The sequence below is a fragment of the Nuphar pumila genome, chromosome 9 (genome assembly GCF_984573655.1).
Source record: "Nuphar pumila chromosome 9, dmNupPumi1.hap1.1, whole genome shotgun sequence".
NCBI classification, from domain to species: Eukaryota; Viridiplantae; Streptophyta; class Magnoliopsida; order Nymphaeales; family Nymphaeaceae; genus Nuphar; species Nuphar pumila.
The window spans coordinates 84,881,687-84,908,667 of record NC_143257.1 but is presented as its reverse complement, the minus strand read 5'-3'; the positions used below and the strand labels follow the sequence as shown (position 1 = coordinate 84,908,667).

The window sequence follows — 26,981 nt, the reverse complement described above, 5'->3', positions numbered from 1 at the left end:
AACAAACATATGAAACTTGCAAAATATGTTGAATAACTCAGATTTATGCTTTGTGAAAAATATCCAGGTATAACAAGTGAAGTCATCCACAAATGACATAATATTTACTTTCAAATAATGAATTCTTGGGTGCAGGACCCTAGACATCAAAATGAATTATTTCAAAAGGTTTGGAGGTATTATTACTAGATAAAGAAAAAGGCAAAACATGACTTACATATTTGACAACTTGAACATAAAGAACCTTTAGACATTTGACATAGACTCGACTTAGGAATAAGATGAGTAGAAACAAGTTCCTCAACAAAAGACCTATTACAATGAGCTAAACAACTATCCCATATTTTAGGCTTATTTGACTCATCAATACTAGATGCGTAAATACAAGAAGATGACGACAAAGGCAACAACCTCAGTTTGGGCAGCACTTTAGAGGTTGTTTTTCCAACTTGGTTCTCCTTGAAGACATACATATTTCCGCATCTCTTCCCTTCAGCGAACGTCTTCTTCGTGAGAAGATCCTTCACATAAACAAAATCATGGGTAAATGAGATGCTTTAATTTCTATCATCTACAAGTTTAGAAATAAAAATCAAGGTTTTATTGATATTAGGAATATAAAGAACATTGGATAAGAAAATGACTTTAGAACTAGAAATAGGAATAAAGACTCGACCAACATGAGATATGGGGTGTTGAGTTCCATCTCCAGTCATAACATTGCCTTTATCATGATAAGAAACTAAGTTATAAAACTTATCCATATCACCACTGATGTGGTTGGCTGCCCCAGAATCGATGTACCATATCTCTTGCTTATTTTGCTTTAGATTCAAACCACTGAGAGAAGCCAATAACACATTTTTATCCAACGTTGCATTGTTGGTCTCACTTGATTGTGCCTTTTGTTGTTGCTTTGTATTTTCACCTTCTGGCTTGTTTTGAACCATATTCAACTGCGTATTATTCCTGGGATCGTCCTTGAACCAACAATTCGCTTTTATGTGCCTAGGTTTCTTACACACGTAGCAGGTAGGGATACCTCTTCCTCCTTGTTTGTTTAAAAAAGACATATTCAGAGTAGGCAACAAACCTCACCCTGCTGCATTACTTCTTCCATGTCCTCTACCTCCACGGAATCAGCGACCTCTCCCATGAAAGGATCCAGTATAAAGAACATCTTGAGAATCTCCTTGTCCTCTGTTTACACTGTCCGATAGGCCTTTAAGGGACATCTCATAAGTAAGTAACTTAAGCCTCAAATGTTCAAAAGTAGGAAGAGCTTCAAGACACTCCAAAATATTTGAAAATACATGGTACTCTGGCCCTAAACCATTTAGGGTCTGCTGGACTTTGTCTTTGTCAGATAGCTCATACCCGATTAGGGCTAATTGATCGGTTATGCCCTTAATCTTATTAAGGTAATCCATGATAGAGATGTTGTCTTTCTTCAAATTTTGAAATTCACGCTTCAAAAACATTACCTTGGACTCTGATATCTGAGAATAAGTCCCTATTAAATGCATCCATAACTACATAGCCGTGTAATCATCTGGCACATCAATCAAAACTTCTTACGAAAGGGTCGAAGTGCTATACGCTATTAGGGCCTAATCCCTTTTCATCCTACTGACGAACTCTGTATTCCTGATCTGGGATAAAGAAATGACCAGTCCTTTCTCATTGTTTTAATCTTGCAAAATAAATTCTGGTGGAACCGAGACAGACCTATCCAGATGTCTCGATAGATCCTTACTCTCTATAAATGGACTAATTTGCCTTATCCAAATCAGGAAATTAGAGTTATTAAGTTTTTCATAAACAAGTTGTGGAAGAAAATTGGAAGACAGATTTAGATAGGAGGAACCCAAATCCATATCAAACGATCTTTTAAACAATAAGAGATAATACAAGGGATAAAATAAATATATATGCCACTGAAAATATCTGACAAATGACCTACTTCAAACACGTATCAAGGCATAAACAAGATCCTTTTTTTAGGCATCGAATAAAGCAAAATACATAAATATGCAAGTATAAATTCCCCTTTTTTTATTTAAGAATCCTTGAGCCAAGATACTTTGTATATGTAGAAGTAGGTCAAAACAAGAAGTTGATATATATATATATATATATATATATATATATATTATAAAATGGAAAAGAAATACCCGTCCAAATATACAGAAATTGATGATATCCAGATCTAATGAGATCTGATATCAATATGACTCAAGAACAAGTTTTAGAATATTGAGAAAATCAGATCGAGTCTACCGAAACTCATGATATTCGGATCTGATCAGATCCAAGAAGATAGGATTTATCACAGCAGCCTAACAAGATTTGATCAAGAAGGATGACAAATAAGGCAGATATAAACCATATTGATTAGATCTGATATATGTTAGAAAATAATACATATATGTATATACTTGAATATATATATATATATATATATATATATATATATACGTATACATATACATACTCTTGTATTAAGAAGAGTATATATACATATTTAAAGTACATACTGTTAAATTATGTATCGATATTTGTAATCTCATATATATATATACTATGCATATATGTATATGTATCTATATATATATATATATATATATATATATATATATATATATATATATATATATATATATATATATATATATATATATTTTCTTATCCACCCGAAAAAGGGTATTTCTGTAAATTCCTGTTTTACGCATATTCTATTTTGGAATATGCTTGTAACCTTTTTTTCCTTTTCCTTTTTCTTTTTTTCTTTTTCTTTTTTTGGTTTTTTGTGCCACATAGGGAGGCTCCCCAAAGAGTCGCTGGGGGCTCCCAACGACTCTCTTGGGAGCCCCCTATGTTGCTCCTTTGCTTTCTTATAAATAGGGGCTTCCCCCTCTTGTATTCTTCATGGCTTTGAGTCAAAGCCTAAGTGCTCAATAAAGTGATTCCAATATTTTTTATATCGTTGTGCATTTGTGAGATTTTGTGAGTTGTGCTTTTGTGCACTAAGTGTTCTAAAGTGTTCTTATCGTGCACGTGTGCCGAGTTTGTTATCAAGAATATTAAGGTCTTGATCTTAGTATCTTGTTAGAGATACTTTTACATGGTATCAGAGCCTCGTTGAAGGAGGATTGTGCATCTCTTCATCTTTGAAGTGCCTCGAAAAACGTGCCTTCAAGCTATTGAAGTTTGAAGTGGATCATTTTCTTTGGGCAATATTTTAGAAGCATTTTTTGTCAAGAAAGATTTGAAAATCATTTGAGGTACGTATTATTTTCTATCTTCTACCCTCTCTAATGGGTGAAAAAGACTCCCACTTCTCCCTTGGTTTTAAACTTAGTGGTTCGAGTTATCATGTTTGGGCCGATAATATGGAAGCCCATATCAAAGGAAAAGGTCTTTGGGGGTACGTTCAAGGTTCAATACCGGAACCCGAACCCAAGCTTACAATCATAGAAAAAGGGGATATTAAGATTTTTGAAGGTGAAGATAGACAAAAAGCCCTAGAAGATTATTCAAAAAAGCATGATGAGTGAGAGATGAATAACTTCAAGATCTTGTCTTAGATTTTTTCATCCGTATAAACCAAGATCAACGCCAACATCATTAAGTTCAGAAAGGCCTCTAAAGCTTGGTTGTACCTTGAAAAAATGTATACTTCAAGGGACTTATCAAACAAGTATTACCTCCAAAAGAAGGCATTGACCCTTCAACAAAACGATTTGCCTATTCGGGAATATTTTGCCGAACTATCATCTATTTAGGACGAGCTTGCTATGCTCGAACCAAAATGGAGCGAAGAAGCAATTGAGTTAAAACACAAACAACTAGAGGAAGATCGATTCTTCAATTTTCTAAATGGACTTAGACCCGAATTTGAGCAAATTCGGTCCTCTCTTCTATCTGCCTTCACATCTCCCTCTATTGAAGATGTAATCACTAAGCTAAGTGGTGAGGAAACCCGTATGGGGATTAGTAAGAATAATCCTAGCATCCTTGCTACACCTCAAAATGATTATGAAACAGTTAATGCTATGTCAAGACCCGAGAATAATATGAAGGCCTACAAACCTCCTCATTTCAAAAATCAAGGTGAAGGAGAAAATGATCGATATGGCAAAAGAGACTATAGCAAATTAACTTGCCATTTTTGTAAAGAACCCGGGCATATCAAACCCATTTGCCCCAAATGAAAGAAAATTCTTACCGCGGCTATGGCATCCCAACTAGAGGAACGGCCTTCTTCATCAAATGAGCCTTTTTCCCTTCAAAAAATTGTGGATGCTCTACAACCCTTCTCAAAGGACGCATTTCTGGAGCCGCTATGTCATCCTCCTCATCTCTCGGTAAGACATTTTGGCTCCTAGATTCCGGTGCATCATTTCACATGACTCCAAGTGCTTGTTCTCTTTTCGATTTTTCTAAAAATTCTCTTCCATTTTTTGTCTCAACGGCGGATGGAACACCTCTTGAAATTAAAGGAATGGGCAATTTTGAAAAACAAGACTTCTTTATTCCAAAAATTCGTCTTATACCAAAACTAAACTTAAATTTACTTTCGGTTTCTCAACTCTCAGACTATGGTTGTGATATAAAATTCTCTTCTAATAAATGTTGGATACAGGATCGCCAGTCCGGGAAGTTGATTGGGGAAGGCTCTAGGAGAGGAGACCTCTACTATGTTGATTTTCTCAAAATTCTCAAGAACCAATTTTGTAATGTTGCTCAAAACAAAGATATTCATGTATGGCATAAGAGATTGGGGCATCCCAACATTGTTAAAATATCTTATTTGCCTTTTATTAAGCATCTTTGTAATGAAAATTTTGTATGTAATGAATGTATTCTTGGGAAAATGAAAAGTCTTCATTTTACTCAAAGATCCATGTTTACAACAAAATCTTTTGAAATTGTTCACTCTGATGTATGGGGTCCGGCTACGGTGATATCTAAAGGAGGTTTCTCATACTATGTTATCTTTGTGAACGATTACACTAGATTTAGTTAAATATATTTTCTCAAACATAAACATGAAGTTTTTTTCGATTTTTAAAACATTTCATATGATGATTTTAAATCAATTCAATGGAAGTTTAAAAATTCTTAAAACTGATTCGGGGGGCGAATATCTTTCTAATGAATTCAAAAGTTATCTTGAAAATCATGGTATTCTCCATCAAAAATCTTGTCCTAAAACTTCACAACAAAATGGGTTGGCTGAACGAAAACAGAGGCATATTATTGAAACAACATGAACTTTGCTCATTTCACAAAATATTCTGAAAAGACTCTGGGCTGAGGCATCCCTTACATCCGTCTATCTCATAAATAGACCTCCCATCAAAAAACTTGAACAAGGTTTCCCCATTTGAAAAACTATACGAAAAAGAACCTGATTATAGCAGGTTAAGGGTTTTTGGATGTAAATGTTTTGTCCTTACTGATAAAAATGACAAACTCTCCCCCAAGGTCATTCTTTGTGCCTTTCTTGGTTATTCTGAAACTCAAAAAGGTTTTCGTTGTTATGATATTAAAAATGATAAACTATATGTTTCCAGAAATGTAAGCTTTTTGAAAAATATCAGTGGTTTCGAAAAATTTGAATCTAATGACGAGAATATAGACTATTCTTTTTTGTTTGATCTGTTGACTGAAGATGATGATACTAGTGATGATGAGTCGAATCAAAATGACTCAAGTAATAATGAAACCAATTTTTTGCCCCCAACGTTTCATCAACATGTCAATGAGGAACCTGTAACGCCCCAAAATTTCGAACCTTATAAATTCCTTGAAATAGTTGGAAAATTCCTTTTCTTTACAGAGTTTATTTCTAAATCAGCGGAAACAATTTCTTTTAAAAGAAAAAAAAAGGGCAGGTTTGACAACCTTGGGCACGTTAGCGAGAAAACAAAGATTTACCATGGACGGTCTGCAATAATACTTGGGAAATCATTCCTTCTATTTAAAGATAGTATCAAGTTTGTACAAAATTTGGGTTTTCTCAAGGGAAAACCGTATCAAAAACCAAAAATGTCCAGGAGAAGCACTACGAGCAGAAACAGTGGATCCTTAAATCATCTCGCAGTCGCGCCATCGCCTGATGCACCTAATCGTCACCTGTGCCCATAAAATGGGTTAGTTTTGCGAAAAACTAGCAGGAGAGTACAAAGACAGAAAGAACTAAATTAGGCATAGATAATTTATGCAGCAGGTAGTAACGAGCAAACTAAGCAGATAGACTGAAGGAATAAGCTAAGTACAACAAACTGAAAATGGTGTGCATGCTCAATTTAGTTATTACTTGATAACCGACCATGCGGGTACATACATGGCACATGAGTCGAAACAGTCGAGTCCAAGCCGAGTGTTCATTATGTTAAGTATTTTAATATACCTCGGTTGTCTGACTGAATCCTATTTTTATGGAGACGACCGATGGTCGAGAGAGTATGTCCCCAAGGCCTGATAGGGATGCATCCAACTTCTGCAGAAGTGTTAGGCTAACTTATGTAGCCCCTATCCCTCCCTCTAACCTCCGATGACTGGGGAAAAACGGGTCTTTTGCCCTTTTTGAAAGCCATAAATGGACTGTCTATCGGAGTTGGTACCCTTCGTCCTCTCTCTTGACGAAGCAAGGTTGAATTGAGCGCGACGGGGTTTCTTAGTCGTTGCCTCATTCTTCATGCTCTGGTCCATTAGACCGAAACGAGCATCTTGCCTATGAAGGCGATCCCACTCTTATATGTGTTTTCAACAAACTGCACTAAGCATTAATCGAGGTCATAAGACTCTCTCATCCAATCGTTGTAGTACTAACATGTCTCGCATGTTTAAGAAGTACACTTACGAGAAAAGGGATACAGGTCCTTAATAGGAGCCTCGGGGGTGTGTTTCGCAAAGATATAATGTTTTTTTTAAAAAACTATTTTAACATATCAAATCTTTTGAAACGACACACAATCTTGCCAACATAAGGCATGTGATTTTCTCGAATCTGACATCCGATGACGCAGTGTCTGGGTGCTATGTAAGTCACGACACTGGTTTTGGTGAATGAGTTTCACAAAGGAACCTATCACCCAACAACTTGGTCTTGCTCCAGATCAAGGGTTTTCCCAAAACATATCGGGTGGAAAGAGGAATAGGTATTCCTCTCGAATACACTGAGTCTATGGCAAGGAAAAGAAACAAAAGATAATAATGCGAAAAGGAAGTGCCTGGGCGCGAAGCGCGACGGCAAACAGGAACTGCGAAAGCAAGGGACAAGGATCGCGAAACCGCGTCCTTGAATTAAAAGACAGTAAGTAGTAACTATGAAAGCAAAAGCCTGGGCGCAAAGCGCGACGGCAACAGAAACAGAAAGTGCGTAATCAAAGGACAAGGACCGCGAAATTGCGTCCTTGAATTAAAAGACAATAAGCAGTAAATACGAAAGTAAAAGCCTGGGCGCAAAGCGCGACGGAAAACTTAAATGCGAAAGCAAAGGACAAGGATCGCGAAACCGCGTCCTTGATTTAAAGTGTACTTATATACATATAAGTATATAAATATATCATTAAGTCCTTTCGATTATCAATTATTTAAGCTTGATTTAATTATTTAAGTCCTTGTGCAACTTCTCCTACCTTGGAGTATTGCGAGAATGAAGCCGTCTACGAACGTAAGTGGTTGTCGGTTTAGTTCGCGGGGCGCGAACGGGCTCCGTTGCGTAAACTGCAAAAATACGTAGTTTAGCATGCATAAAATGAATATAGGTAGGGAGAAAGCTCGGTTTCTCCGCAACTCAATGCAGGGGTCATCGACCCCTACCGTTGCGAAAGAGAACGGGGTAGGGTCCAATGACCCATGCCGTTAAAGGAGATGGGTGCAGGGGCCAAATGGCCTTTGTCGAGTTTTGCTCGACAAGAAAATGGGACAGGGGCCAGAGGCCCCTGTCGGTCTAGAGAGGGGCAGGGGCCCCCCTGCTGGGTTTCAGGGAAAAGAGGGGGAGTGCAGGGGCCAAAGGCCCCCCCCTGCGGCTAAACAGGAGAGGTGGCAGGGGCCAATGGCCCCTGTCGAGCCTCTGCTTGACAGGAAAGAGAGACAGGGGCCAGAGGCCCCTGTCGGTCAAGGGAGGGGCAGGGGCCATCGGCCCCTGCTGGGTTTCCAAGAGGTGAGGCAGGGGCCGAAGGCCCCTGCTTCCTTTCTTAAGGAAAGGGTAGGGGCCATCGGCCCCTACACGAAGGGAAGGGCAGGGGCCATGGCCCCTGCCAGAATATTAAAAAGGGCAAGGGGGCTCCGCCCCCTGCCTGCTAAGAAGATGAGGGCAAGGGGGGCGGAGCCCCCTTGCCTGTCGAAAAAAGAGGAAGGCAAGGGGGCAGAGCCCCTTGCCTGTCGAAAAAGAGGAGGAGGAAGGCTCGGCAGGGGCTGCCGGCCACCTGCCGGCCTTCCGGCGAGCCAACGGAAGAAGAGAGGGGGAGGGGTGTTTACCTGGGCTGCCGAGGAGAAAGGAGGTCGTCGGGGAGGGGCTCGCCGGCGAGTGGATGCCGTGAAGGGGAGTGAGGGAACGAGGAGGAGAAGGAGTCGGGGAGAGAGAGGGCAGAGACAGAGAGATGAGAGAGAGAGTCGGGGTTGGGGGAGGCTCGTAAGCCCTCCCCTTTTACCCTTTTTAAAGGGAGGGGCGCACATAGGGCCTGCCCCTGTGTCGCCGGAGACCCCCTTGCCGTGGGCTGCCAGTCCCCTAGAAAAGGGTTTTCGAGGGGCTGGCACAGGTTGGATCCGGGTCGGGTCTGGACCCGACCCGGGTCCGATCTTAAATTTTTTTTTACTGGTTTTACAGAACCACATAGAGATCCCATAACCTACACTCATAGAGATAGGAATACTTTCAGAAGTGCCCTCGAAAGATATGATGATAGTGGGACTACTCCTCAAAGTGAGAAAAACCTTCGTAGGACCGAAAGACAGAGAAAACCCCCTTCTAGGTTCATCTCATATGAGTCTTTTTCACCTAAATATAGAGCTTGTCTAAGCGCCATTCACTCTTACATAGAACCTAGAAACTTCGAGGAAGCACGAAAATGTCCTGAATGGATAGTCGCTATGGATAATGAACTCGAAGCTCTAAGGAGAGCCAAAACATGGGAATTTCAAGACCTTCCTAAAGATAAGAAAGCAATAGGGTGTGGATGGGTGTTTAAGGTTAAGACTAAGAGCGATGGGTCCTTCGAGAGATACAAGGCCCGCTTAGTTGCAAAAGGATATAGTCAAGAATATGAGATTGATTATAAAGAGACCTTTGCCTCGGTAGCTCGAATGGTCACCGTCCGATGTCTTATAACCGTTGCCTCAATCAACAAGTGGAACATCTATCAAATGGATGTTAAGAATGCATTTTTAAACGAAGATCTAAATGAAGAAGTGTATATGGATGCTGCTCTTGGAATGGAGTCTCCTAAAGGAAAAGTGTTTCGCCTTCGCAAAACACTTTATGGTTTGAAATAAGCCCCCAAGGCTTGGTATGATAGGTTTAACTCCGTAGTGTTAGAAAATGTTTTTTTATTTTGTTTTACTGATATTGCTTTGTTTGTTAAAAAATCTAATGCAGAGATTGTTATTTTACTTCTATACGTGGATGACATGCTTATAACTGAAAGCGATTCTAAAGGGATTAAAAGCATAAAATCAATTTTAAATGATAGATTTGAAATGTCTGACTTGGGATTTTAACTTATTTTTTGGGTATTGAAGTAGCATACTCTCATAGAGGGTATTTTTTGTCTCAAACTAAGCTTGCATCTGAGATTATTGACAGGTCAGGTATTACAGATGATAAGGTTTGTGAGACTCCTGCTATAGTAGGAGCTAAAATGAAGATTGATGATGGTGTTCTTCTCTTCGATCCTACTCCCTACAGACAACTTATCGGATCGTTGATGTACCTGAGTATTACCAGACCAGATATCTCACATGCCGTGCATACGGCAAGTCAGTTTCAGCATGCACCAACTTCTGTTTACATGAGTGCCGTCTTACGAGTCGTAAGATACCTAAAGGGTATTCTAAATAAGGGAGTTTTTCTGTCATACTCTTCTGAGTTAAAATTAATTGCTTATACGGACTCTGATTGAGGAGGTGACCCAAATAACCGTCACTCCACCATTGGTTTTTGTGTATTCTTAGGTGATTCTTTGATCTCATGGAGATGTCAGAAGCAACAAAAAGTTTCTCTATCTTCGACTGAAGCTGAATATCGTGTCATGACAACTACTATTATGGAAATTGTATGGATTCATCAGCTGCTTGAAGACATGGGGATCACTATTGAGGGGCCCACTAAGCTATGCTGTGATAACAAGAGTGCAATTTACATTGCCAAAAATCATACTTTCCATGAGCGGACTAAGCACATTGAAATGGACTGTCACTATGTTCATGAAGCCTACTTGAAAGGAGTCATTGATCTACCTTATGTTACTTGAGAATATCAGTTGGCAGATTTTTTCGCCAAAGCCTTATGTGCACCTAGATTCAACTTTCTTCTTGGCAAACTCTCAGTCATCATGCCCTAAGTTTGAGAGGGGGGGTGTTAAATTATGTATCGATATTTGTAATCTCATATATATATATATTCATATATATATAGAGATACATATACATATGTACTATGCATATATGTATATGTATATGTATATATATATATATATTCTTATCCACCCGAAAAAGGTATTTCTGTAAATTCCTGTTTTACGCATATTCCATTTTGAAATATGCTTGTAACCTTTTTCTCCTTTTATTTTTTTCCTTTTCCTTTTTCTTTTTTTCTTTTTCTTTTTTTGGTTTTTTGTGCCACATAGGGAGGCTCCCCAAAGAGTCGTTGGGGAGCCTCCAACGGTCACATATGTGACCGTTGGGGGCTCCCAACGACTCTCTTGGGAGCCCCCTATGTTGCTCCTTTGCTTTCTTATAAATAGGGGCTTCCCCCTTTTGTATTCTTCATAGCTTTGAGTCAAAGCCTAAGTGCTCAATAAAGTGATTCCAATATTTTTTATATCGTTGTGCATTTGTGAGATTTTGTGAGTTGTGCTTTTGTGCACAAGTGTTCTAAAGTGTTCTTATCGTGCACGTGTGCCGAGTTTGTTATCAAGAATATTAAAGGAGCAACATAGGTGGGGATCCTTTCCGGGTTCTGAACCGTGCTCCGCAAGGCAGACCCTATAGAACCGACCCCCTGGGAATCGGGTTCTATCACTAAACAGCCCTTAAAGGGCCTAAAACACAGCCAAGACTGCATGGTATGGCTATCAAACACCAAGCACACTGATAAGCTGCATTAACAACCCAACTACAGCAGCCAAACCAAGTTGCAATAGTGAAAACACCCTTACCACCCCAACAGTCACCAAAAACATGTCAAATCTCATCCAAATCAACAAATCAGATCTTCAAACTACTTCTGAAAGATTTCTAACTCAGAAAAGACCTGATTACAACCTTTTTATGCATAAAAAATCATCAATCTGTCAAAATGAGCAAAATCTCTAAATCTAATTCTAAACCCTATAAGATGCGGTTTTCAGAAAATATTGGAAAAATCATAGAAATACCAAACCTCCACCAATCGTTATGATTCTTGATTTGTTCAACTTCTAAAATCAAGATCAACCTAAATATTACCTCAAAAAGGTATCAATCTGCCAATCGTACATCTAATGCTAACATAAGCAACACACGCTTCGAGGCAGACTGCCAGCTGCCCAAGATGAAATCTTCTTCCCCAATCCACATTCTCACAGTCCTATGTGAACTTGAATATGGCTCTGATACTATATTAAAGCAATAGAGAAGGATGCACAAAGAGAGGAGTCTGCAAACAAGTGAAGAAGATTTCATTAGCTAGCAAAAAGAATGGTTACAATACTATGGGAGTCGACCTCCCATTGGCTTAGAAAAAGATAAAAAATGCTTGACTACAACACCTAAAGGGTAAGCACAAGAATAACCCCCTATATATATATATATATATATGTGTGTGTGTGTGTGTGTGTGTGTGTGTGTGTGTGTGTGTGTGTGTGTGTGTAGAAGGGTCACACAAAAACTAGAATTACACATATTACATTCCTCAACACAAACTACTAGCATCTCTTTGATTATCTTGTCATTATTGGTTTTGTTTGCAAAATCATGTGACTATACTTTGTGCGTATGCCTGCGTGGCATCTAAAATCATAGGCATCTTCTAAATATCTCAAGCGGGATTTAACTTGTTAGAAATGAAGACAGCTAGTTGTTTAACAACATATTTTAAAAAATTGGCTTCCATCTATGCTTTCTTTTAGGGAAAACACATGGCCCTATCACCCCATTGCTTGGGAAGTGGTGTGCCCCTTAGGATGATGTAGTGTTCCTGCACTACTACATCATGAAGTGCATGAATTGATTGAAGTCTCAAGCTTACTAGTATTTAAGATGATTAAGTTGGATATCTTGATACATTTCATGTATGTAGTGCAAATCTATGCCACAAATATCATTTTTCAGAAATCTAACATGTGTTTTTTTAGAAAATTGAAAAATCTACGTGAAATTTAAGAAAATGGAGTAGAATAAAATAAGTTTCTTTCCACTGTTTATAAGTTTTGTGAGTGGGATCATTAATTTTGTAAAATGTCATGGTAAATTCAAATTGGTGATTTATTGAAAATATTGAAATGTTTGTGGAATTAGCATTTCTGGTTTGATCTCTGATCAGTTGTCAATACCCACTTTTCTTGCAGTTTCCAAGTTTGAAATATTTTCTAACACTGTGCTCATGATTCGCAAATTAGCACACCAACATTTGAGAAGTAAAAATTAGTCTACTCAAATTACTTGTTTCTAGTGGGATACTAATATGTCCACTGATAACAATATGCACTTGTATGTGTGCTTAAGGTAGAAAAATGGAGAATTATTTGCTGCTACAGTGCAGTGGCCAAAAGATGCAGTGCTACATGGTATCAAAAAGTGCTTGATTATGTCTTCCTTGATGCAGTATGCATCATGAATGAAGCGACTCCTTGCATGTCTCCAATAGATGGCAAGGACTGGTAGGGAGAGGATAGAGACCAAGGTTGCCAGATTAGGAACTGGAAGTGGGAAACAATACGGGAAGCAGAAGCGAGAAGCGAGAAGCGAGAAGCAACAACAACAACAACAACTACGCCTTCATCCCAAAACAATTGGGGTCAGCGATATGAACCAAAAAAGAAATTCATTTTGGGTCTTCCACATGAATCCTTTTCCTCCAATCATTTCTATCCAATGCCATGTCCTCGGTGAGGTTCAAAGCATTCATATCCTTTCCTATCATCTCCATCCAAGTCTTCCTAGGCCTACCCCGACCTCTTTTAACTAATATATTTTCCCATTTCTCCAACCTTCTAACTGGAGCATCATTAGGCATTCGCCGAATATGTCCAAACCACCATAAACGATTCTCTCGCATCTTATTTTCAATGGGTGCAACACCTACCTTCTTACGTATCTCTTCGTTCCGAATCTTATCTTTTATTGTATTTCCACACATCCATCTAAGCATCCGCATCTCAGCTACACTCATTTTTTGAATATGATGTCTCTTGGCAGCCCAACATTCCGTACCATATAGTAAAGCGGGTCTAATAGTCGTCCTATAAAACTTTCCCTTCAACCGCAATGGCATTCTACGATCGCACAGCACTCCAGTAGCACTTTTCCATTTCATCCACCCAACCTTTATCCTATGATTTACATCTCCATCAATTTCTCCATACTTTTGAATGATGGATCCCAAATATTTGAAATAATCATTCACCGGTATATCTTGCTCACCAAGCTTCACTACACTCCCATCACTACTTCGTTGCTTACTAAACCGACATTCCATATATTCAGTCTTACTCTTACTCAACTTAAAACCTCTAGCTTCCAATGTCTGTCTCCATAATTCTAACTTAGCATTAACCCCAGCTCTAGACTCATCAATCAAAACAATATCATCAGCAAACAACATACACCACGGTACATTTTCTTGAATTGATCTCGTAAGCTCATCCATCACTATCGCAAATAGGAAAGGGCTTAAAGCAGATCCTTGATGTAACCCAACCGTTATCGGGAAATTGGTTGTCACCCCTCCACAAGTGCGGACATTGGTTACTACTCCTTCATACATATCTTTAATTATACTAATGTACTTGAGAGAAACACCTTTCTTCATCATTGTCCACCAGAGAACGTCCCTAGGTACTCTATCGTATGCCTTCTCTAAATCAATAAAAACCATATGCAAATCTTTGTTCCTCTCTCTATATCTTTCAATAAGTTGTCTAAGAAGATGTATAGCTTCCATAGTTGATCTTCCAGGCATAAAACCAAATTGATTCTCCGATATCATGACAACCTTCCTCAACCTAGACTCAATCACCCTCTCCCAAAGTTTCATAGTATGACTCATGAGTTTTATACCACGATAGTTTGTGCAATCTTGTATATCACCCTTATTCTTATATAAAGCCACCAAAGTACTCTTCCTCCACTCATTAGGCATCTTATTTGTTCGCCAAATCAAGTTAAAAAGATTTGTCAACCATTCTAAACCTTTCTCTCCCAATCATTTCCAAGCCTCGATAGGTATACCATCTGGGCCAACTGCCCTTCTTGATTTCATTTTCTTCAAAGCCTCTGCAATTTCTTTCTTTTGAATCTTGCGCATGAAGTCACGGTTTATCTCATGAAAAGGAATGGAGAAGTCTCCAAGATCTTGAGCATGACTATCATTAAATAGCTTATCAAAATAATCTTTCCATCTCTCCTTAATCTCCTCATCTTTGACTAAAACCCTTTGCGTTTCATCTTTGATACATCTAACCATACCCAAATCCTTCGATTTCCTATCTCTCATCTTTGCAAGCCTATAAATATCCTTCTCGCCTTCTTTGGTATCCAACTTGTCATAAACCTCCTTATATACCTTAGCCCTCGCGTTTCGAACAACTTTTTTAGCTTCCTTCTTTGCTATCATATACTTCTCCAAATTCTCATTATCACGACTCTTACTTAGATTTCTATAACACTCTCTTTTAACCTTAATAGCTAATTTGACATCCTCGTTCCACCATGATGTATCCTTACCTAGTGGTGCACCGCCTTTAGACTCACCCAATACCTCCTTAGCTACTTTTCTTATACCACCCGCTATCTTATTCCACATTGATTCTGAATCCTCCTCGAGACACCAATCAACTTCCTTAACTACCTGCTCTACAAACATTCCTTGTTTAGCTCCTTTCAGTGCCCACCACTTAATTCTAGGATCTATCCTATGTCTATCCCTTTTGCGGCATTGTCTAATTCTAAGATCTAAAATTAAGACTCTATGTTGTGTAGCTACACTTTCTCCTGGTATAACCTTACAATCGATGCAACAACCCCTATCTCTCTTTCTAAGTAGGAAAAAATCTATCTGACTCGTATTAACCCCACTTTTAAATGTTACTAGGTGAGACTCCCTCTTCCTAAACCAAGTGTTTGCTAAGATCATATCATAGGACAAACAAAAATCTAAAATCCTTTCTCCACTTTCATTTCTTTCTCCTATACCATAGCCTCCATGGATATTCTCAAATCCATCCCTACTAATGCCTACATGTCCATTAAGGTCACCGCCGATGAAAAGCTTTTCTCCATAAGATGTCTCTTGTACTACTCCATCTAAATCTTCCCAAAATTGATGCTTAATGGAATCATCTAAACCTACTTGAGGTGCATAAACACTAATAATGTTAATAATATCCGTACCTAATACTAATTTAATAAGTAAAATTCTATCACCCTTCCTACGGACCTCAACTACATTATCTATAAACTGACGACTCATAACAATCCCTACTCCATTCCTATTCCTATTTATTCCTGTATACCAAATCTTATATCCCCAAGGTTCTATCACTTTAGCTTTCTCACCTACCCATTTGGTCTCTTGAAGACATAAAATATCAATCTTTCTCCTACACATAACATCTACTAACTCTACCAACTTACTAGTTAAAGACCCTATGTTCCAAGTGGCTAACCTAATTTTATGGTCTTGGACTAACTTCTTTACCCCCACCCGTCCAACAAAGTGAGGGAACCCTTGCCTATTTGACACCACACCCGGGCGCCGGTGTGACGCGTCGCTTCTGGGCGACGACCTAGCAACCAAAGCGAGAAGCGAGAAGCGAGGAATAAAAATAAATAAATTTAAGAATTGAATGAGAATCAAAATAAAACACAAATAAAAACTAAAATAAAAGTGACTAATATTAAATTTCATGATTTTTTAGTGTAAGAATTAAATTTTTAACAAAATCTAAAAATGATGACTACCAATTTAGTGAATGCACATGGAAGTGAGTGAGAAGAGTCAGAGAAAACACATGAAAAGCATGAAAAGTTGAGTAAGAGAACATATAATAAGAATAAATGAAGCGTGTGGAAATCATAGGAGAAGCGTGGGAGAATCAAGGTTCTTATCAAGTTTTGGAAACGAGGAGTATCGCGCTTCCAAATCGAGTTTCTGGGAAGCTAGCTTCCCACCTATTTAAGAAGCTTCCGGTAACTCTGGTAGAAACCATAAATGCCCTTCTTAAGAAGGAACTATGAAAGAAAGAGCAAGCAGCAAGTGTTGCATTAGGTGAAGGGAGGCAAATGGGCCAGCCTATCCCTAGAGAAGTAGAAGAGATACTTAAAAGGGGAGATGATGCCCCAAGCAAAGGTACCTTTTTACCAAACACTTGACTTAGTTGAAGCCTGTGAGTGAAACAAACTGACCCAGTATGAGGGGCATGCCTGGAGTGATCTCTACTGGTTAGGCGGTTGAGGAGCAGAGTCATAGTTCACACAATTCATTTATTGTCAAGCAGGGGCCAACCGGCTAGGGTTACCAAAGAGGGAACAATGGATTGATGAGAAGTTCTGATCACTGTCTTTTCTCTTCTATGCTTCTTTTGACTGTCATTGAATTTTATGAGGTCATAATGCATGCAAGATTTTGCACCCTGTTGATTCAGCACAGGCACCTTTGGTGTAATTTTGTGATACCTCACAGCAATTTCCGTCCATGTATTGTACGGTGGAGCAAGAGTTGAATAATGTGGTTAAAGGTTAAAAATTTTCTTTCCTTTTAGACAATGAAAAATGCTTTATCACCATATAAGCTTGGAGGTGCTGGTGGCGGAAGTGATTTTGATCCAAAGGGGAAAAGCGAAAATGAGGTACTGTTCATTATATTTAGTTTTCAGGTTGCTAGAATTTTCATTTTTCTATCTCAGAGCTAAATAATTTGTAGTGGCCCGTTTCTCCTCTAGTGAACATGAGTGGTTAACATTTATATATGAAATAAAATCTGTTGTTGCAGATCATGCGCTTTTGTCAAAGTTTCATGGATGAGTTATATCATTATCTAGGCCCCAATCAGGTAATGTGCAGTTGAAAAGAGTAATAATAACCGACACTTTCTGTGATTATGAGAGGATAACATGAATTTTCTAATATGCATGCTGCAAAGATTTATGTAGTGTGTACTCGTGCATTTTACATGCTGTTGTACAGGATCTTCCTTCAGAAGACATGGGTGTTGGTCCACGAGAAATGGGCTATCTCTTTGGGCAATATAGACGCTTAGTTGGTGATTTCCAGGTATCATTGATATAAAACTATTGTATAGATAACTCTGTCGGCAGATTCTGCAGGGATTTTGTTTATTACTACAAATCAGATTTGTTGTACACACTGTAATTACAGTTAAAAAGTACACAAATCACTTTTGTTTGCTTATGTATATTTTCTGTTGCATGAGTTTACACTAATATTTTTGATTTATTCATCTTGGCCCGCACTCGGATTATTTTTCCCTCCTGTTTAAACTTTCATGCAGGTACTGTAGTTTACTATGTCTTTTTTGTGCAGGGAAGTTTTACAGGGCCAAGATGCTGGTCAGGTTCCAGTCTTTGGACAGAAGCTACAGGTTTTGGACTGGTATCATGCTTATATTTTTATTGACTATGTTATACACTTTTTCAGGTTAACTGCCTAATATTCTTGTAACAATTTTTCTCTTTTCATTCTTTCAAGCACAACATAGAGAACTTCTGGATTTTTCTGATGTTTCATCAATTTATACTCTATGCAGGTGTACTATGCGCAGCTTATACTTGCAGAGATGAATAAAGATCTCAAAGGATTAAGGTTACTAAGTTATCTCGAACAATTGTTCTGGAGAAAGGCTAATAATCAATGTGTTGTTTTTCTCTATATCCTGCATCCCTATCCTTGAAAAAGGCCTCACAGAGTGCAGTCCTATATTTTGGAGCACTAGAAAGGGGCATACTGAGATCAGCCCTAATTTTCTGCATTTTTTGTGTGCAAATGGCTGTTTTGGGGACTCAAAACCATGTTTTCCGTGTCAGCACATCATACCATTGGTTCAAAAATAATATAGTTGTTAAGGTGCTGCTTCCAAAATTTATTCTGGATCCTGTGATTTTAATTTCTAATGGCCAATATCTTATCAGAACTGAAAGTATCAAAAGGGTGCCTAAACCATTCTTTAGCAGCACAATCTGATTTTGTTCGAGAGATTTACGTATAACCCATAGAGTGTTTCTTTATTTTTCCTCCTTTCATGTCACACATAAACATGATAGAGTGCTGTGAATGCTTTGAATGTATTTTTAGAAGTGTATTAGTCCATACATCATAGCTTTCTGAAAATAGTTGGTTTTGATGCCTGACTCTGTTGAAGTTCTTACCCTTTTAAGTGAGATACATAGAAGGGTAATTCCATAAGCCGATTCTAAGTTTTCTTTTTCTCCAATTTCTTATTCCATTTCCAGATGTGTTGTAAGTGGTTCTGGGAAGATTGCAATGAATGTTTTGGAGAAACTTATTGCATGTGCTGCTGTTCCAATTACAATATCAGGTAGAAAATTTTCTTTCAGGACTTCTGTCTTATACTATAAATAGATAAACATGATATAGCACTTCTATTTCCACCTGTCAAAATCATTGCCTCTAAATATTTGAAATTTCTTACATGAATCTGCTAGCAGTATATGCACATCCATTTAGGAAAATATTTTTTGGCACTGAATTTCGCAACAGAATTTACAACAACAACAACAACAACTACGCCTTCATCCCAAAACAATTGGGGTCAGCGATATGAACCAAAAAAGAAATTCATTTTGGGTCTTCCACATGAATCCTTTTCCTCCAATCATTTCTATCCAATGCCATGTCTTAGGTGAGGTTCAAAGCATTCATATCCTTTCCTATCATCTCCATCCAAGTCTTCCTAGGCCTACCCCGACCTCTTTTAACTAATATATTTTCCCATTTCTCCAACCTTCTAACTGGAGCATCATTAGGCCTTCGCCGAATATGTCCAAACCACCGTAAACGATTCTCTCGCATCTTATTTTCAATGGGTGCAACACCTACCTTCTTACGTATCTCCTCGTTCCGAATCTTATCTTTTATTGTATTTCCACACATCCATCTAAGCATTCGCATCTCGGCTACACTCATTTTTTGAATATGATGTCTCTTGGCAGCCCAACATTCCGTACCATATAGTAAAGCGGGCCTAATAGTCGTCCTATAAAACTTTCCCTTCAACCGCAATGGCATTCTACGATCGCACAGCACTCCAGTTGCACTTTTCCATTTCATCCACCCAACCTTTATCCTATGATTTACATCTCCATCAATTTCTCCATACTTTTGAATGATGGATCCCAAATATTTGAAATAATCATTCACCGGTATTTCTTGCTCACCAAGCTTCACTACACTCCCATCACTACTTCGTTGCTTACTAAACCGACATTCCATATATTCAGTCTTACTCTTACTCAACTTAAAACCTCTACCTTCCAATGTTTGTCTCCATAATTCTAACTTAGCATTAACCCCAGCTCTAGACTCATCAATCAAAACAATATCATCAGCAAACAACATACACCACGGTACATTTTCTTGAATTGATCTCGTAAGCTCATCCATCACTATCGCAAATAGAAAAGGGCTTAAAGCAGATCCTTGATGTAACCCAACCGTTATCGGAAAATTGGTTGTCACCCCTCCACAAGTGCGGACATTGGTTACTACTCCTTCATACATATCTTTAATTATACTAATGTACTTGAGAGAAACACCTTTCTTCATCATTGTCCACCAGAGAACGTCCTTAGGTACTCTATCGTATGCCTTCTCTAAATCAATAAAAACCATATGCAAATCTTTGTTCCTCTCTCTATATCTTTCAATAAGTTGTCTAAGAAGATGTATAGCTTCCATAGTTGATCTTCCAGGCATAAAACCAAATTGATTCTCCGATATCATGACAACCTTCCTCAACCTAGACTCAATCACCCTCTCCCAAAGTTTCATAGTATGACTCATGAGTTTTATACCACGATAGTTTGTGCAATCTTGTATATCACCCTTATTCTTATATAAAGGCACCAAAGTACTCTTCCTCCACTCATTAGGCATCTTATTTGTTCGCCAAATCAAGTTAAAAAGATTTGTCAACCATTCTAAACCTTTCTCTCCCAAGCATTTCCAAGCCTCGATAGGTATACCATCTGGGCCAACTGCCCTTCTTGATTTCATTTTCTTCAAAGCCTCTGCAATTTCTTTCTTTTGAATCTTGTGCATAAAGTCACGATTTATCTCATGAAAAGGAATGGAGAAGTTTCCAAGATCTTGAGCATGACTATCATTAAATAGCTTTTCAAAATAATCTTTCCATCTCTCCTTAATCTCCTCATCTTTGACTAAAACCCTTTGCGTTTCATCTTTGATACATCTAACCATACCCAAATCCCTTGATTTCCTATCTCTCATCTTTGCAAGCCTATAAATATCCTTCTCGCCTTCTTTGGTATCCAACTTGTCATAAACCTCCTTATATACCTTAGCCCTCGCGTTTCGAACTACTTTTTTAGCTTCCTTCTTTGCTATCGTATACTTCTCCAAATTCTCATTATCACGACTCTTACTTAGATTTCTATAACACTCTCTTTTAACCTTAATAGCTAATTTGACATCCTCGTTCCACCATGATGTATCCTTACCTAGTGGTGCACCGCCTTTAGACTCACCCAATACCTCCTTAGCCACTTTTCTCATGCCACCCGCTATCTTATTCCACATTGATTCTGAATCCTCCTCGAGACACCAATCAACTTCCTTAACTACCTGCTCTACAAACATTCCTTGTTTAGCTCCTTTCAGTGCCCACCACTTAATTCTAGGATCTATCCTATGTCTATCCCTTGTGCGGCATTGTCTAATTCTAAGATCTAAAATTAAGACTCTATGTTGTGTAGCTACACTTTCTCCCGGTATAACCTTACAATCGATGCAACAACCCCTATCTCTCTTTCTAAGTAGGAAAAAATCTATCTGACTCGTATTAACCCCACTTTTAAATGTTACTAGGTGAGACTCCCTCTTCCTAAACCAAGTGTTTCCTAAACCAACCTTTCGCAACAGAATTTGCATTAACAAATATGGATCCAATTGGCACCTTCTTGAGACGTCTCAAGTTGATTTTGATAAGGCTGGAGGGAAATTTTTCTTGGGTTTTTTCCATTATGAAAGCTGCTTGCTGCCAGTCTCTAGCTGCAATACTTTTGCTACTAATTGATGGCTCATATTCTATGATCTTAAGATATTTATTTTTTCTAATCATTTTCCAGCTTCCTTGCAACCACCTCTCTAGGAAGATGGAAGATGACAGGCATTCCCGCAACTCTTCAAGCACTATTGCTTCTTAACTTTATCTTCTATATAGGACTTCTATTTTCTTGACTTTATCCTTTTGTATGATTGACTTCTATCTGATGTTTTTTATGTCCTTTGTTCTTTAATTCTTAGGGTCATTAATATTATTTTATTCCTTCATGTTTGTTTCTTTAGAAGGTACAAAAGCACGATCTTCATCACTTTATCATGACTGTTGCATACAAGTAGGGGTGTCAACGGGTTGGGTTTACCCGGACCCGACCCGGACCAAACCCTATATGGTCTTGGTATGGTGATAAATAAGAAGACCCAATTAAGACCCGGGTGCAGACCCAAAGGTCCGATTAATACATGGACCTGGGTATAGTTTGTAAAATTTTATACCAGACCCGGACCCAGCCCGAGTTCCGATTAAGACCCGCAAATTTTCAATGTAAAAATGATAAAAAAATATGTTTGGGTCTGGTTCATGGAGTTCTTATCGGGTCCGGGTATGGTTTTTCTTATAGTGGACTTGATTAGACCCGGGTCCGAACCAATACCATACCCGAAAATTGGGTCCAAGTCTGGTTCCATCTTGGTCTGAACCAAACCCGACCCGTTGACACCCTTACGTACAAGTCTTAGAGAGAGAGAGAGAGAGAGAGAGAGAGAGAGAGAGAGAGAGAGAGAGAGAGAGAGAGAGAGAGAGAGAGAGAGCATCACCTTTTCATGATTTTCCAACCTTTTTAGTCTGATTCAATCAGTTTTAGATAAGGTCTGCTCCAAAACTCTCACATGTGAATATTGATTTACAGTGAGAGTTTAGTCTTTCAATGAGTAGCTACAGATTAACATCAAATCAACATCCAGCATGATACTGCAAATTGATAAATGAGAGTATGCATTGATATGCAGTTCTGAGGAACTCATTTATTTGCTCTTTGGGTTATTTTTTTGCTACAGATTTTAATTGTCTTCTATCCTTCTGTACTTGATCAGATTCAAGAGGCTATTTACTGGATCAAGAAGGATTTGACTATGTTAAATTTGAATTATTGAGAGATATGAAAGTTCAACAAAGAAGCTTGAGGTGTGATGCTCCTCCACAAGCTGTGTTGTCTAATATTTGATTTTTATTAATGTCCTGCAGCCTTGGGATCTCTTGTTATTTATCTCCTTATTGATGCAATTGACAGAGATTATCTAAAGTCTTACCCCCAAGCAAAGTATTTTGATGATGCAAAACCTTGGAGTGAGCACTGTGATCTTGCCTTCCCGTGTGCATCACAAAATGAAATGGACCAAGCAGATGCATTATCTTTGGTTAATTCCGGCTGCCGAATGTTGATAGAAGGTTTTTATTATTACATGATGTGAACTTATTACTTGATTTTTATTAATAGAGTTTCATTAATAAACATGTATCTCATGCATCATTAGGTTCAAATATGCCATGTACTCCCCAAGCTATTGATGTGCTCAGGAAGGCTAAAGTTCTAGTTGCTCCAGCAAAGGCTGCTAGTGCTGGAGGGGTATGGCCGTATGAATAACTAATCTCCTTTTCTTCTTTTCTTTCTTTTTTCCACTTTTTTATAGTGCAAGATGGGTGATCATGTCTAACATCATTCAATTTTGAGACTCTCCATGATGATAGTGCACCTCCACCAATCCAGCCATCATATTTGTCCCCTATGTCAGATCATCCTTAATTTTTTTTTTGATGACGAAGGAAAACCCTCACTGAGAACTGGGTCAATGGGCCCGCCTCCCTGCGAGATAAAACTCCGGGTTGAGGACAGGACCACCCAACCCCAACCATGATAAAGCAACGACATCACCCATCTCCAGCAATATTCGATCCTGGGCCTTTAGCTTGAGACAGGACCCCGCTGACCACATGGGTAACCTTCGAGGTGGTCATACTTAAATGTTTTACAATTTTATTCATTTAACGGTTGTAGTGTTACTTTTTTTCTCTTCTACTGATAGATTAAAAGCTAATGAAGTCGAAATAATTTAACGATTAAAGATTTTTAAGTGTTCAAAGCCATACAACCTTGACATAGACTCATAGCCGAGTATGGAAATGCTTTACTTGCATCATCATGAAATGCATCATTTTGCTTCTATATATTTCCTTTGTATATTCTTAGTTTAGTCTCTAGTATTTTTGTGTTTTTATTTGATTTTGTTTTCTAGTCTAACATTGGTGTTTTTCTCATTGAACATAATTAGATAGTGCTAACAACAGCATAGTTGCAAACCTTGCAGCAACTAATTTGTACTTTTTGGTGTATTTCTCTGCTTTTCTATGTTTTGATATTTATTGAGGCCCATTCCATCTGCCTAAATAACACCATGTTCTTCATTTCTCCAAATTGAAACTGATTGCGAGTCATGCCTTGTTAACAAATTTTCTGCCTATTATCTAAAATTCGTGTTCCTGTAGTACGATTATTGTTCTGCTCAGAGTTCATGATTCTCGTTTTATTATAACTTGTTCAAGCGCAGCTTGTGTATGGCTTGACCTTTTTATAATTTTGAAAGAGCAGAACTCTGGTTTGACTTCAGAATCAGTTGAATCACTTCTAATTTGGATAACTTAAAAACATTCTGTTTCATAGCAAAAAAGCTTTATTTATGTGCATTTTGTAGTCTTCCCCAGTACTTCACGACATCATGTGATGCTCCAATTGAATATCTGCTTGCAGGTTGGTGTTGGAGAACTTGAATCAAGTCAATACTGGAATTCAATACAGGTTGTCTATCTTTTACACCAGTTCCCCTTAAATGATCTCAAAATTTTAAAAAGTGCATCGTTTTTTCCATAAGCAACATCTCCGAGCCAACTGTTTTTGGGGTTAAAGAGCTTCTGATGTAGTGAACCTTCTGATAATCTAGCTGGATGAGCAGGATTATATTTGCTTTCAATTAACTAGGTTTTTCTTTTAATCTCGAAAATGATTACCGATCATGGTTCTGATAAAACTTGGTGTGGATGCACTGGTCCTGATATAGCGTAAGTGCTTTATGTGGATCTCATTTTGTTTGTTCAGCATTTACTCAGATGTGATTCCTTTACTTTTTTCAAGTATCAGCAGTATAAGGTACTATAACAAGAAAACCATGCTGATAAGTCTGAAATTTAGATTATTTGATCAGGAGCATCAAAATTTAGACTTGTAACATTCTGTAGAAATGGGGATGCAACATAGATCTGAACCAATTATCATCAAAGTTAAAAGTTCAGCTGAGCTCGCCTAAGATACATGAGCATCATGCCCATGTAATAACTAGTTTAGCAATAGTTGTCTCTTTGCCATTCTTTCTGCTTATGCTACAACATAGTTTTTCCTTTTGAGCACAAACCATTTTTCCCTGTTGCTGGAAATTGAAATTCCAGTTTTACTACTCGACAGTCATTTTATGAACATCATTAGCTGCATGTCAATAAGAATATGCAAACATTTATGGTCACACTTGATTATTGACGTTCTATTTCTTCGTTATCTTCAGGAATCCATGAAGCAGATCTATCAGAAATCAGTAAAAGCAGCCAATGATTATGGATTCATGAAAGAAAATCCCGAGTATGAATCCTGAACAATATATCTGCTTTACTTTCTTGGATGTATTTCTGCTTCGTGGTTGCATGTTCTTTGATGTCTGTATCATCTAGTGGACAGTTTAATATAGATATTAGAACTTGGTGCATAACATTGTGTATTCTGATTTGCCATTTTGGAAAGCTTTTAGTTATCAGTAAGAACCTGACAACCAGATCCTCTTTATATTTCCATCGTTGCCTACTGTTAGTGCAATCCTTTTGTATTGAAACCATGACAAAAAGGGGCTTGTGTAAGCGCATGTGCATTCCAACTGACAAAGCTTGCACTTATTTTTAGGTATATGCAATATCACTGAGTGGCGAGTTTGCCAAAGACAATGCATACTTTCCTGTCACAACTCTAATGCTAATGTGGTGAAGCATATTTAATGTCCTTGATGATTTAAACACCAAAAATTGTAATGGAAATTTTGTGTTTTTCCTTGCTTTGCTCATGTTTCAGGGCTTTGGTTCATGGAGGAAACATATCTGCTTTCTTAAATCTTGCTCAGGCCATGATTGAACAAGGATGTGTTTGAGTTTAAAGCCTCTGCAGTTGCTCAACAGATGGACATATTCTCCTTCTATGTAGTATCTAAAGAAACTGGGCATGTAATATTTCCAGATGGCATCCTGCACTGCATATGCAGAGACTCATCCCAGCACCCTGCAACACAGTTTTGCTTGTGAAGTCTGCCTGCGTCCTCTGCTAGCTGTTTAACGAAGATTCGGTTGTAAATTAGATCCATGTTTAGTCTAAATGTATTTTTTCCCATTTGGAAATATTGATTAAGGATTGAAGGTGATCCTTTGTAGGAAGATTAGGAAGATCGCCTTCAATTTGTAGAAAAAATATGATGTAAAATCGCTATGCTTGTTCACTATTTATCAAGAAATGCATAGTTTGAATAAGAAGACATTGTTTACTAGTTTTCTTTAGGTACTAAAATTGCAAGTCAATTCTCACATTACCTTTGCCGAAAATGATCGTATTGTAAGACAAAAATGATGCTTTTTCTTAAAAACCTCACAATTTGCTAAATCTGCCCGATGACCAAATCGGCAACTTTGTTAGAATCTTTTTACCCTTCGCATTTGCAAAACTCACGAAGTTCACGTGATATATTGCGTTTGGTATCTCAAATTCCTACTTAAAAGGAGTTTCACACGGTTTTTTTTGCAGACCTCATGAAGTGTGCAAAAAATTATCTTATTTATGTGGTCTTGTCTAGTAATTGTAAAATCACAAATACCTTCATATTATATACCTGTGCAAACCTCTTTTTTTAACCTTACTTAAATATATATTTGCACATTTTTTTTAGTCTTCATGAAGCATGCAAAAACAAGCTTTGCCAAACTCCTTGTGATAGTAACATTACAAATACCTTAGTAAAATTGCATATATTTAGTACCAAAGTTTTGTGAACCTCCTTATGATAGTAATGTCACAAATACCTTTTGAAGTTTGAAAAAAATATAGGTGAAAAATGACCAATATGCGGAGGTTCACATTTAAGTCTTTAGTAAATTTACGAATTTTCTATGCACTATTTGTGAAGTTTTGATATAT

The 26,981-nt window shown here is 38.0% G+C and overlaps 1 protein-coding gene across 1 annotated transcript in view; it reads left to right on the top strand.

Annotated features, from left to right (window-relative positions):
- Positions 1-26,341, top strand: part of LOC149828667 (uncharacterized) — a 61,398-nt gene extending 35,057 nt beyond the window's left edge. Inside the window, exons 4-15 of the mRNA XM_090017674.1 lie at positions 17,193-17,279; positions 17,423-17,482; positions 17,617-17,703; positions 17,974-18,042; positions 18,197-18,252; positions 18,900-18,985; positions 22,801-22,891; positions 22,998-23,155; positions 23,242-23,333; positions 24,513-24,560; positions 25,318-25,391; positions 25,872-26,341. Coding sequence (XP_089873800.1) covers positions 17,193-17,279; positions 17,423-17,482; positions 17,617-17,703; positions 17,974-18,042; positions 18,197-18,252; positions 18,900-18,985; positions 22,801-22,891; positions 22,998-23,155; positions 23,242-23,333; positions 24,513-24,560; positions 25,318-25,391; positions 25,872-25,947 — 984 coding nt within the window. The 3' untranslated portion in view covers positions 25,948-26,341. The remainder of the gene's footprint in view (positions 1-17,192; positions 17,280-17,422; positions 17,483-17,616; positions 17,704-17,973; positions 18,043-18,196; positions 18,253-18,899; positions 18,986-22,800; positions 22,892-22,997; positions 23,156-23,241; positions 23,334-24,512; positions 24,561-25,317; positions 25,392-25,871) is intronic.
- Positions 26,342-26,981: the final 640 nt, after the last annotated feature.